The 11,252-nt window shown below is 40.6% G+C and overlaps 2 protein-coding genes across 5 annotated transcripts; one reads left to right on the top strand and one right to left on the bottom strand.

Annotated features, from left to right (window-relative positions):
• Nucleotides 1-369: 369 nt before the first annotated feature.
• spag7 (sperm associated antigen 7) lies at nt 370-3,917 on the bottom strand. Its single transcript, XM_086227072.1, has 7 exons — nt 3,772-3,917; nt 2,766-2,833; nt 2,599-2,687; nt 2,424-2,508; nt 2,240-2,329; nt 1,368-1,524; nt 370-1,260 (listed from the first exon to the last, which is right to left on the bottom strand). Exons 1-7 carry the CDS (start codon nt 3,854-3,856, stop codon nt 1,145-1,147), a joined length of 690 nt encoding a protein of 229 aa, XP_086083198.1. The 5' UTR covers nt 3,857-3,917; the 3' UTR covers nt 370-1,144.
• On the top strand, nt 3,462-7,297 carry defbl2 (defensin, beta-like 2). 4 transcript variants are annotated; one of them, XM_086227076.1, is made up of 5 exons: nt 3,477-3,536; nt 4,586-4,721; nt 6,412-6,568; nt 6,822-6,933; nt 7,064-7,297. In XM_086227076.1, exons 3-5 carry the CDS (start codon nt 6,433-6,435, stop codon nt 7,083-7,085), a joined length of 270 nt encoding a protein of 89 aa, XP_086083202.1. In that variant the 5' UTR covers nt 3,477-3,536; nt 4,586-4,721; nt 6,412-6,432; the 3' UTR covers nt 7,086-7,297. The 4 variants fall into 4 exon arrangements, with proteins under 4 accessions (XP_086083200.1, XP_086083202.1, XP_086083201.1 ...); XM_086227075.1 differs by having other exon boundaries at nt 3,536-3,944; nt 4,583-4,721; XM_086227074.1 differs by lacking the exon at nt 4,586-4,721 and having other exon boundaries at nt 3,462-3,536.
• The last annotated feature ends 3,955 nt before the right edge of the window (nt 7,298-11,252 follow it).

The raw sequence follows: 11,252 nt of genomic DNA, 5'->3' as shown, positions 1-11,252 counted from the left end.
GTGTGAATGGTTGTCTGTCTCTACGTGTTGGCCCTGTGATGGACTGGTGACCTGTCCAGGGTGAACCCCGCCTCTCACCTATTGACGCTGGGATAGGCTCCAGCCCCCCCGCGACCCTTAATGTGTAGGAATAAGCGGAAGATGACGATGGATGGATGGTACACTTTATAGAAAATTTTCTCACCAAAACCATGTGAGATTACATTTAAAATGTCGCTATGCCTCTATTGCATTAAATGGACGCGACAAAAAAATAATAAAGGTGTTTTTTTTTTTCCCCCTCATGAACGTCAACGTTACGGTGAGTTAAAATGCCCCCCCCCCAAAAAAAAAAGCTAGGAAGAAAAGAAGGCGATAAACAGACAAAAGTTCAATACTGTTCTCCATTTATTAATACATAAGAGGGATGTCCCACCATTTTTAAAAAGACATGCTAAGAAACTTATCTTAACTAACTTAAAGACAGAAAAAAACTCCACCCCTAACCCACCTTGGAGTCTGGTGCTGTATGATCTCTATTGACGGCCTTCACATGGCTTAAAGACAGAATATTCTCATGGAGTAGCAGATTCATTCACAGTCAGTGCAAATGTACACAAAGTCTAGGACATACCACAGATTCCTAAAATATACACTACAGTGTTTTCTTAAAAAAAGAGTTTCCTCTGCAATGATAGAAACAGCATGAAAACCCCCCAAAAAAGACAAGAAAAAGTTTATACTGAGACAAATAAAAAAAGGGTCAATAAATGGCATCAGTGAGACTAAAACTTGGCTTAATGCAGCCAAATTAAAGCAGAGAAATATTGTTTTAATAATTAAAATCTGCATTAAAAAATACCATTTACCAGCGAAAACATGTCCAGTAAAAACTGTCACGTGTGTATCACTGACAGAACGTCACAGGCAGGAACATTGAACGTGTAGAGGAGAGCCACTTCCTGGATAGGAAACACTGTTAAAAAGACATTGTCCATCTGAGGGCAGCTCACATACTGGATTCATACACCAACGTCTGAACTACAGGATATTGCATTAATGGATGAATTATACGAGACAAATACACACCCACACACACAAACAAAGAAACACACTCTCTCACACACACACACACACACACACACCATACACAAACAATGGGGACTCAAGAACTGCTGCCATGTGCCCCTGTGTCGTCTTCTCGCTTCTGACGTTTCTTTGCTCGGATTTCATTCATGGCTTCTTCTATGGAGCGAGTGTCCCTCTTGTTGGCCACCGGAACTGAGAGAGAGAGAGAGAGCGAGAGAGAGAGAGACATCATCAGTGAACAAAAGGGCAGAGGGGGTGAGGAGGACCGTGGGAAGTGAGGGCGACTAATCAAGACTCACCACAACCATAAGCTCTGTTGGCCTCGAGCGTGTGCGCTGCGTCTTTAGCCGCCGAGGTGCCAATCAAGTGACTGTACTTGTCTCTGTAGTTGGAGTTTGGACACAACTCGGACGTCTTGGTCTGAGTGGAGGTCTCTTCTTCCAGCGCAGCTTGTTCCTGCAGTGGAGAAGAAAGAAGACCGTCAGACTAAATCCACCTTTACTCTACTAGGATACGCAGATCTCCTTGATCCATCACCATACTTGGGTGCAGATTAGACTAAAATACTATTCTTTGAAAAAGAAATTTTGGAATTGTTGTGAACTGATATTACAATTTTTGTGCTTTTTTTGGACACTGAACAAACAATACAAGTCAAACCATACCCTGAATCATTAGAAAGGACTTTTAAACCAAAATCAAAACTGCAACAATCCTCCATATAAACATTAACTTAAAATATATATATATATATATATATATATATAATATTTATATAAATACATATATGCATATATACACAAATATATACTATATATATATTTTAAAGTAAATGCACTGGCAATTGTGACTGTGATTTTGAGGTCAGTTTTAGATAAAGTGACACACCTTTCAATAACATTTATTTTTCTGCAGATAACCAATACAGCATTCATTACATCTTAAAATATGTATCTAATCTGCTATAATTCCACGAGTGCAGCTGCTCCATGAATGTGAACCTACACAACCATGTCTGCGTTACGCTACGCAGTGTTAAAATAAAACAAATAAAAAGCAACAAAACAGACCTGGAAATTCAAGGCCTCGGAGTTTTACTATCATAGATTACTGTTATGCAATGATGTCACCCCAGCTCTCCTCCGTGGAGCACAGAAGCATCTGGTCTTACTTTTAGTCTGCGTCGTTGCTCCGCCAGCTGGGGGTCCCACTCCTCACCTTTCCGATAAGCTTCCAGCTCCTCGTCTGACGGAGCGAACTCCTACAACACAGCAAAATAACGGCTGCTCACACTGCCTCCTGCTACAGAGACATTCATATCAGGAGTTGGATTTGAAAGAAATATATACTCAAACCTTCTTGAAAAGCATGACGTAACGACTCTCTTCATTTTCCCCGAAAGAAAAAGAAGTCAGACCTGCGACTTCAGCGACATCGTGCCTGTATGACAGGAAGTAAATAGCTGAACGCCACAACAATGTCTTATGTTTCCCACCTGATACCCTTTTTGGAAAAATTATTTGGACTTACAATATACTTCTTTCGATCTTCCCCATGGGGTTGTATTTTCGTTTTTGTTGTGAACTGTCTTGGATAAAATCAGACACCTCTTTCTCCATCTAAACAAGAGAGTCAAAGCAGATTAACACCTACACGATGGCAGAATTCATCTCAGGAGCTCCCATCTATTCACTCACTCTTTTCCTGAACTCTGCTTTCTTTCTTTTCTCATCTTCCTCCATCTTCTTGAGTCTCGCTGCTTGCTCTTAAAAAAAACAAACAAAAAAACTTCAGGTTTTAGGGTTACAGGGTTCGTTTATGTCAATAGGATTTGAAGTTTCCATTGTAAACACAGATCATTTCATCTTCCTGCTACAACAACCACCAGGATTTTTAAAGACCTAAATGGGGGGAAAAAAGAAAAAGAAAAAAAGAAAGCTCATGAAGAGACAGACTTCCTGTAATCCTGAAATCTCATTTCCAGATGATTTGGGGCTGGAGTCACACTGCAGATGCTAATGCTATTATTTGTAACATGTGTCTGAGGGCAGACAGCCTCTGATCTTTTATGACCTGGCAGCCTCATGCCACTTAATGAAACTCATTTGAACACTCTTCTTTTTAAAACACTGCCGACCGTTTCTTCATAAACAAACAGTGAATAAAGTCGCTTGGACTTTACTAGGCTGTTAGCTTGGCTGCTTCAGATTTTAAGGTTTATGAATGAAATGTACAAACTGGATATGTAACGAAGTATTATTCGTGTCTAGTTGTACTTTGAACTACATGGAGAATCAATATCAGTTCACCCTGGGGAAAATTCTTTAACATCTAAACGCAGTAAGATTTTACCGTCTAACGATATACAGTGTCGTAACACTACAAGTGACCTCATTATTCACAACGTCATGCTTCTTAGTTGGTTTATATGGACTGTATATTAATATGTCATGGGCTTACACAGCCAGGTAAGGTTCTGGATACTGAAAGGTCAAAACATTGAATTATTGGTGTGAAATGTGAATAACACCGCTCAAAAATGGAAATTTAATAGGACAGGCACAACCGGGCATTTGCTATTCCACCAATGATCTCGCTTGTCCTTCTCGTTTTTCAGTGTGTCTCGGTCAAGTATCACATCCATTTCGACAGTTTTAACGTAACGCGGAGTGACTCGTGTCCTAGGGCAAAGCACTATTGTACCTCGAGCCTTTCGTCGGCTTTCCTGGTCGCCGACTGTTGGAGGCTTTTCCATCGAGTTTAAGATTGAACCTAGCAAGTCCGCCATCTTGGACAGATAAGACAACAGATAGCTGCGACTGGACGGGCTGCGCAAGCGCAAATGATGACGGTCTTCTTCGCTGTGTAAATAAGCGGTTTGTAAAGTCTATATGTCCACCTTGTGGCAGAAAAGCGAAACACATAAGTTTTAATTCTTTCAGTGCAGTTGTATATTAAAACAAACGCCTTTTTTTTTTAAAGGGAAGAGCTACATCCATTTAAAGTAAAGAATTAGTAATACTCATATAGATCTTATTTTTCCGATAGCCATGAATTCCTTATCCAGTTAGTTGACTGATTGAAATGCTCCTGAATATGTGGATTTAATTCAGATCGCTACTATTTGAGATACTGTTGCCTTGGCCATAATGTACATATAGATAAATTAAAAGGGTAACTTTTTTCAACCAACCTGTGATCCACTCGCTTAACATTCATTTCAGCTACACAAAAAGTCCTTTATAAATTGGGATCCATGCCCAGAAGAGGGAGACAGGGTGCACTTTCCTGAAACGTTTAAGAGGAAAGGCCTGGTTTAAACGAGTGATATTTAGTTATTGAGAAGAATTGATTAGGGAATAACAAACACCATTTACTAGTGCAGTATCAGGTGGTTCACTTGGTACCAGAGGATGTTTCAGTTTTACGCTGTTGTACTCAGTTTGGGAAAGTCAGGATCACATCTGCTTTCTGCTGATAAAGTGGTTTTGTTGGTCTCATTTGTAAACTCCAGCAGGTCCTGAGGTGGTTTAGTGTGAGTTGGTGATGATGAGAGTCAGCGACTCCAAGTTTCTGCTGGAAAATGGTGAAGTGCTGTCCTCACTGATGGAAGTCAACGATCTCCAGACATTGTTTATGAGTGAGAGTGGAATGTGAGTTAGGTTACATCAGCAGTAATACAGATGTTCAGCTCTCAATTTATCAGCCAGTTTACATTCCAACCCTCACTTACTGTTTTGGGTAGTAACCAAAAGAATGAGGTTACAGATACAAGCAGCCAAAACTCATTTCCTCTGAAGGGTGCCTGGGCTTCTTATCCTAAGAGATAGGGTGAGGAGGTCATACATCTGGAGGAAATCAGAGTAACTGCTCCCTCATAGTCAGCCAGGTGCCTTATTGAAGGTGTTCCAGGCTGGTGCATTTGGTTAAAAGCTCCATAAAAGAACCAGAACAGATTGGTAAATTGGTGCAACCCCAGTGATCTGACCTGAGAACACCTTGAGTCACCCAGGAGGAGCTGGAATACTTTGTTACCTCACCCAGTCTACTGCCGCTGTGACCCAAATCCAGACAAGTAGCAGAAATGGAAAATAGAAATAGAGCTCACCATGCAAAAAAAAAAAAAAAAAAAAATTAAAGGTAAATGGTGTCACCACCTATCAGTGCAGATGACGATATGTTAGCAACCATGCATGTTTGCAATGTTAGGGAGATTAAAAAACAACAACTTTACTTTCTCAGATGATAGATGATGAGAGGTAGAGCTAATTCTATCTTTGAGCCACTTCTGGGGAGCCTGAGCTTCTGAGGGATAAATAATAAGACCAAAGAATTAAGAGTCCAAATGTATTTAAATTGTGAACCTGCCAGCGACTCACAGAGTGGGCAGTCAGATATCAAGGAGCAACATACACACACCACACTCATCAGCCAGTGTGTTAAACACAGCACGCTTACTTGCATTAAGTGAATTTCTGTAATTAAATATTTGTTCACATTCTGATTGCTATTGTTTATGTTCCCTTTTATAAATTAAAAAAAGTCTTCTTTTTTTTTTTTACTTCTTTAAAAAAAAAATAGGCGGTTGATTTACTTTTTGAGACCTCTGTAGGATAAGCACCCTCAAAAATAAAAAAAAAGTACATTATCCCCAGGTGTTGACACATGCTAGTCTTTTCACAGCTTTTCCTACAATTGGGGGGGAAATGGGGCGTTGGAAAAAAAAATCCAAAAAAACCAAACCGAGCGTCTTTACATCATCACTAGGGGGCATGCTACACATGCACATACCTACTGTGTGAGTCCATGCCTTGTATTGTTACTCTCCTGCGTCACTGCAGCAGCATGTTTGTGCAGTTTGATGGTAGTTTCACAGCATCAGCAATAACACATCAACTACTGCCATATTCAGATGCGTCCAGAGCCGTGGATGAACAGAGGGCAGCCCCAAAACGCAGCAGGCCAGACTGAATTGTGCCGCTTGCGGTGTCTAAAACAAACAGATTAGTTGTTACTAGACCCGTAACTTTTTAGGAGGGCTTGTTCTTTTGAGGGTGGTGGTCCATTATTACTCCTTTGTCCAGCCATAGGGGTGTATGTAAGTACAAATACTACAGTACTGACCCTTTCTTATGTAGGTTTATGTGTTGTTGAGTTGTACAGAGAGTTTAAATCCCAGTCTTTTTAATTTAGTAAAAGACAGAAAATGTGTAGTTTGTAAAATGCAATCTTCGATCCTCAAGAAGCTGCAGCTGTGGACTGAGCTGAGCAAGCTGCTAGTCCTGACCTTCAACCCTCAGACTCTCATCATTCAGCGATACTTTGTTATTGTGATTTGGACAGAGCACGACGGACTCCACCCCCATGGTTGAAATGCTGTATAAATGCAGGATCAGCCGGTCAACAGCACTTTCTGAAAGCTTATTGGTGCCCAAACTAAACATGAAGGGACTGAGCTTGGTTCTCCTTGTGCTTCTCCTGATGTTTGCAGTCGGGGAGGGTAAGAAATATCAGATCAATCCCTTTTCTTACTGTGTGAGATCAAATCAAGCAAATCATAACTACACTGTACTCATACCGGGCCTGTCTGTGTGGACAAGTACATCAAATTTAAGTTTTCTTGACCATTGAGTAATTTAAAAAAAAAGAAAAAAGGATTGATTATTTTGTGGAAAATCTGTAAAAGTTATGGGGACACATTTATGTTTCTATCCTTTCCTTCGATGCTATCCTTACGTTCCTATCCTTTACAGACAATGATCCAGAAATGCAGTACTGGACTTGTGGGTATAGAGGACTCTGCAGACGGTTCTGCTATGCTCAGGAGTACATCGTTGGTCATCACGGTTGCCCTCGAAGATACAGGTTGGCCTGCATGACAAAGCAGTGTGACTTGCAGTTTAAGAATTATCTGGCATCGCCGTGTTGCTGTTGATTGTACAATTTCAAAGCCGAAAAGTACAGAATGTCATTTTGATACTGTGTTCGTCTTCAGGTGCTGCGCTATGCGGTCTTAGCAGCGCCTGATGTCACAGCACGACACCTGCAGTGACTACCGACTCCTGGATGAACACTTCCGGACCTCTACAGATCTGAGAATGGACGCTTTTGTGTGAAACGTGCTTAAAACACGGCGTGACTGATTCTGTGACTCATCCCAAGTAATCTTGTGAAGGCTTAGTTGTACTCTCTGAAATGCAGTGCTGCTAATAAATGCATGACAACAAACTGATTGACTGGTTTCATTCTACTACTATCATCACCTCTGAATAACAATCTTTTTTTTCTTTTTTTTTTTAAGCGTTACGATGTCGACAGGCAGCTCATGACCTGCTCAGATCAGCTTTAGGGAGGAAAAAACATTTCAAAAAGCAGTCCGAGTTTGCTCAACGCTGCACTGACAGGAGACAATGATGGTCAAGTGACTGAGCCAAATAGCTGTGATGGACTAGAGCTTTTGTGAATGAAGTGTTATGTCTCTGGTCTGTGTTTATGTTATCTCACCATTCTCTGTCTGTCTGGACAACATTGTCTGGATCACACGGACATCACAATCCACCAGTCACGATTGCAAAGCAAATTCATTGTCATTTTGTCTGCCGATCTCTGATACAAAGGTCAAACGTCTGTGCAGGTGAACTTTGGCTTTGTTGTTTGTATTATTTTAAGCAGAAATCTAGTCGTCAGCCTAAAATAAACTCAGGAAACAGCGGGGGATGAATGTCTGCTGTGGTAAAGCATAAAACATCCACTTTTGGGGATACAAATTTTTAACATCTTCTCAACTATTAGGTGAGTAAATATTTTAGGAGAGTTATCCAAGGATCTGAAGATGGCTGGTGACTGGTCCAGGCTGGTAGGTGTAAAAGGAATGGATGCTATTTGTAAACACCAGCCTCTGTATTGTGCCGTGCATTGAATCTTTGTACTATTCAGGCAGAGCAGCGTGACCAATACCACAAAGGGGCAGACCCCCACAAACCTGTTTACATGAGGCTGTCTGTCTTCACAAAGCAGGCTGCAACGGCTTAAAACACAAAGTAATACCAGGATGAAGCGACATGGCAGCACACAAATATAATAGAGGAGAAATCGCGGTTCGAAGATGCTTCAGGGTTTTTATGTACAGGAGTGAAACATATCACAGCCAGGTTTACTGTACATTCTACTGCTAAAAAAACACACTTCCTGTTACAATTGCAGGCCCTTGTTATATAGTTGGTGAGCTACGTTTCTCAAGTTTCAGACTAAATACAGTTTGACAGGCTTTTTTTTGACGAGAAGACGAGGTTTCGAGACAGCGTCTGGAATGATGTAAAAACTACCGGGCTGATTTAAATGGAACTGGGCAGAAGAGGTCAGAATCATGAGGCAGATTGAGGAATTCCCCCCCCCCGCTTTCTTGAACGAAAGGGAATTTAAAATGATGGAGTGCTCAGAGTCTAGACACAGAATGGAAGAATGTTCACGAAGATTTCTGTCTAACTTGTCCTTTTGGGCTTTTTCCTCACATGAGGCCGGAACAATTTGGTCCTCTCACACAAAATGCAACTTTTACAGAAAAAGACTTCCTCATTTTGTTCCTTGATCCTCCAAGTGAGAGTAACCTGTAGGCTCCAATTTCAAATGAGACCATGATTTTCAGAAGGGAAACCAAAAGGGAATTTTTTTTTTTTAAATTTGCTATATTTTCCTCAAACATACAGGGTAATATAAATTGCAGAGTGTCTTAGTATGTAAAAATTGAGATGTAGCAGCCAACTTTTTTTTCACAATTAGCTATAAAGACATCCAGCAAATATGTTCAAAACTTTACAAAACACGGTTTAACATTATTTTTGAAATAGCAGTGTTGCCACATCCTGGGCATAGCAGCGCTAACGACGGTTACCATCAGTTAAATACAAACGGGGCATTATTTTTCTACAGTAAAAGGATAACAGGTTGAGCCAGATGTTTCTCCTGCGCTGGCACACTGAAGGAACATCTGGCTATGCGAGAATCTCAGCTGAAGCCTCGTCTCACCGAGTAGAGAGCGGTTAGCATCGCCACGGCAACCTCTCAGCTGCTTCAGATCAGCTGATTAGAGGGTCCTGTGATGTCTGTGGTGTTTACCTACTTGATCAGAGGAATGAGCTGGATTGGCCAGTCCACCTGCCTGAGTAGACTGCTGCTGCGCTCAACTTGAGCAGAACTACCTCAAACAGTGGGTTATGATACGTAGAGTCTGGACCAGGGCCTCGTCCTCTCATCCATCTTCCCCTTGTTTTGGCCTTTCTCCCAGACTTTCCATTGAAGATGCATTTGTCTCAGTGTAGCAGTTACCACTAGGCTTCAACAGAGGGACGGAATTATGCGCATGAGGAGAAATAGCTGGCTTTCATTTGAAGCAATGCTTGACATTCAAACCAGAGTTTAATTTTGGTGTAATCAAACAGGGGGATTTGTCATCTGGTGCTCATAATCCGTTTAGAGAAGCAAAGTAAAGGGTCTGACTACATATTTATGAGACACTCCAAGGCAAAATATTTTCAAAAATATGCCTCCAAATATATTTGGAGTCGTAAGCCTGTAAACAAAACAAAGAAATCTCAAATTAAATGATCTTAACAAAATCTAACAATAATCATTTAACTTGTATCTACCAGCACTTTTCTGTCATTGAAAAATCCTGAATATTTTTCATTTAAAAAGTAGAACTGTTGAACTCATAAACGCCTCTTCAATGAAAAGTCTAAAGCTAACACGCATCGAATTTCGGCTCGTGTTCAATTCTGGTCGCCTTAAATCCTGGTTCAAGGTGAACAGCACATAGAAACCTTCCCCATTCTGGAGATAAAAGATTGGGAAGGGCGGAGAGGAGCTTAAATCTAATAAAACACTACACAATAAACTACCCCAGCAGGAATCAAACCTCTCATTGGGATGCTGTTGCATTGGTTTGCATAAGCGTCTACATCCTGTTCCAAACATTAGACTGTAGTTATTTTTTTGTACCCAAGTAGACTTCTAATGTGAGACAAACACAGCATGAAATAACTTCCTCCTTCCTGTTTAAACTGCAGAGAAAAAGGTCTTTGTATTGCAGCAGCCACAAGCCACAGGACTACACATCCCACATACCTTCAGAAAATATCTACCGGTATCCATGGACCTTGACTTGCTTCCAGAGGAATGTAATGCTTCAGTCACAAGCAGCTTGTCAACCTCCTACAGATGCTGTGATGAATATTTACGTTAGAATAGCAGCTTGTTGCCTGTCAGAGGAGACATCAGGTAGAGGGAAGGTCAAGCAGAGGAAAAATGATGACTAGGATCTAACAGAATTATAAAATCGGTATACTATAAATACAGAAAACTACATCCCCCCCAAAAAAACGCATTTCTGTTAAGTAACCTAACAAGACATAGCCATATTAGAAATGAATGTATCTGGAACCTCTTTAATCAATTAACATGTTAAAACAAAGAGAAACATTTTGTTGTTCAGAGGCATGAAAGTTAAAGCTTCCCTGACAGAGAAGGCAGTTGATCCCAACAGCACCCCCCCCCCCCCCCCCCAGGAAACTGACTGAGCAAATAAATGTAAAGCTCTATAGATGCACTAGATTAATTTCCTCAATATATACCAGTGTAAATTCAACACACAGAATCAAAGTACCATTATAAACCATATACCCTTGAGCTTATGCAGTTTTTGTGCTAAATCCAGCCAAGGCACTACAGTCAGGCAATTATATGTTGGATATGAGAAGCAGGAAGCAAATGCTAATGTGACCATCGTTTTGTCAGGGCTTCAGTGCATCGCAGACAAATATCACATTAAAATTTGACTGTTGCTGCTGCTCGGATTTTATAATGGGGTCTTAGCCTCAAGTTATCATTAAGTACACTGATTTTGCTTTGTTGTAGATGGGGAAAAAATTACCAGCAATTTAGCAAAACAAACCAAAGCCAGACAACTAAAGAGTAACGACCTCCTCTTACAGGAGGTCTCTGGTTTACATGTAAAGTCCATTTAAAAGGAATAAAATTAGAAAAATAACAGCAGTGACGCTATGCGAACTTTCAAAACGCAGAATTATACCCAGAATTTGATTCAAAAAGATGTTTTTAAGCTAAAAATGGGCAGAATTACACTTCAAGCACTACCACAGTCCTATCTATGTCTATTCTTTTTACCT

This window comes from Aulostomus chinensis, chromosome 15, assembly GCF_037954235.1.
Source record: "Aulostomus chinensis isolate RoL2024-O1b breed Wild chromosome 15, RoL_Achi_v1.0, whole genome shotgun sequence".
Taxonomy (NCBI): Eukaryota; Metazoa; Chordata; class Actinopteri; order Syngnathiformes; family Aulostomidae; genus Aulostomus; species Aulostomus chinensis.
Note: the sequence above shows the minus strand (reverse complement) of the source record. Positions and strands in the feature narration are given on the sequence as shown.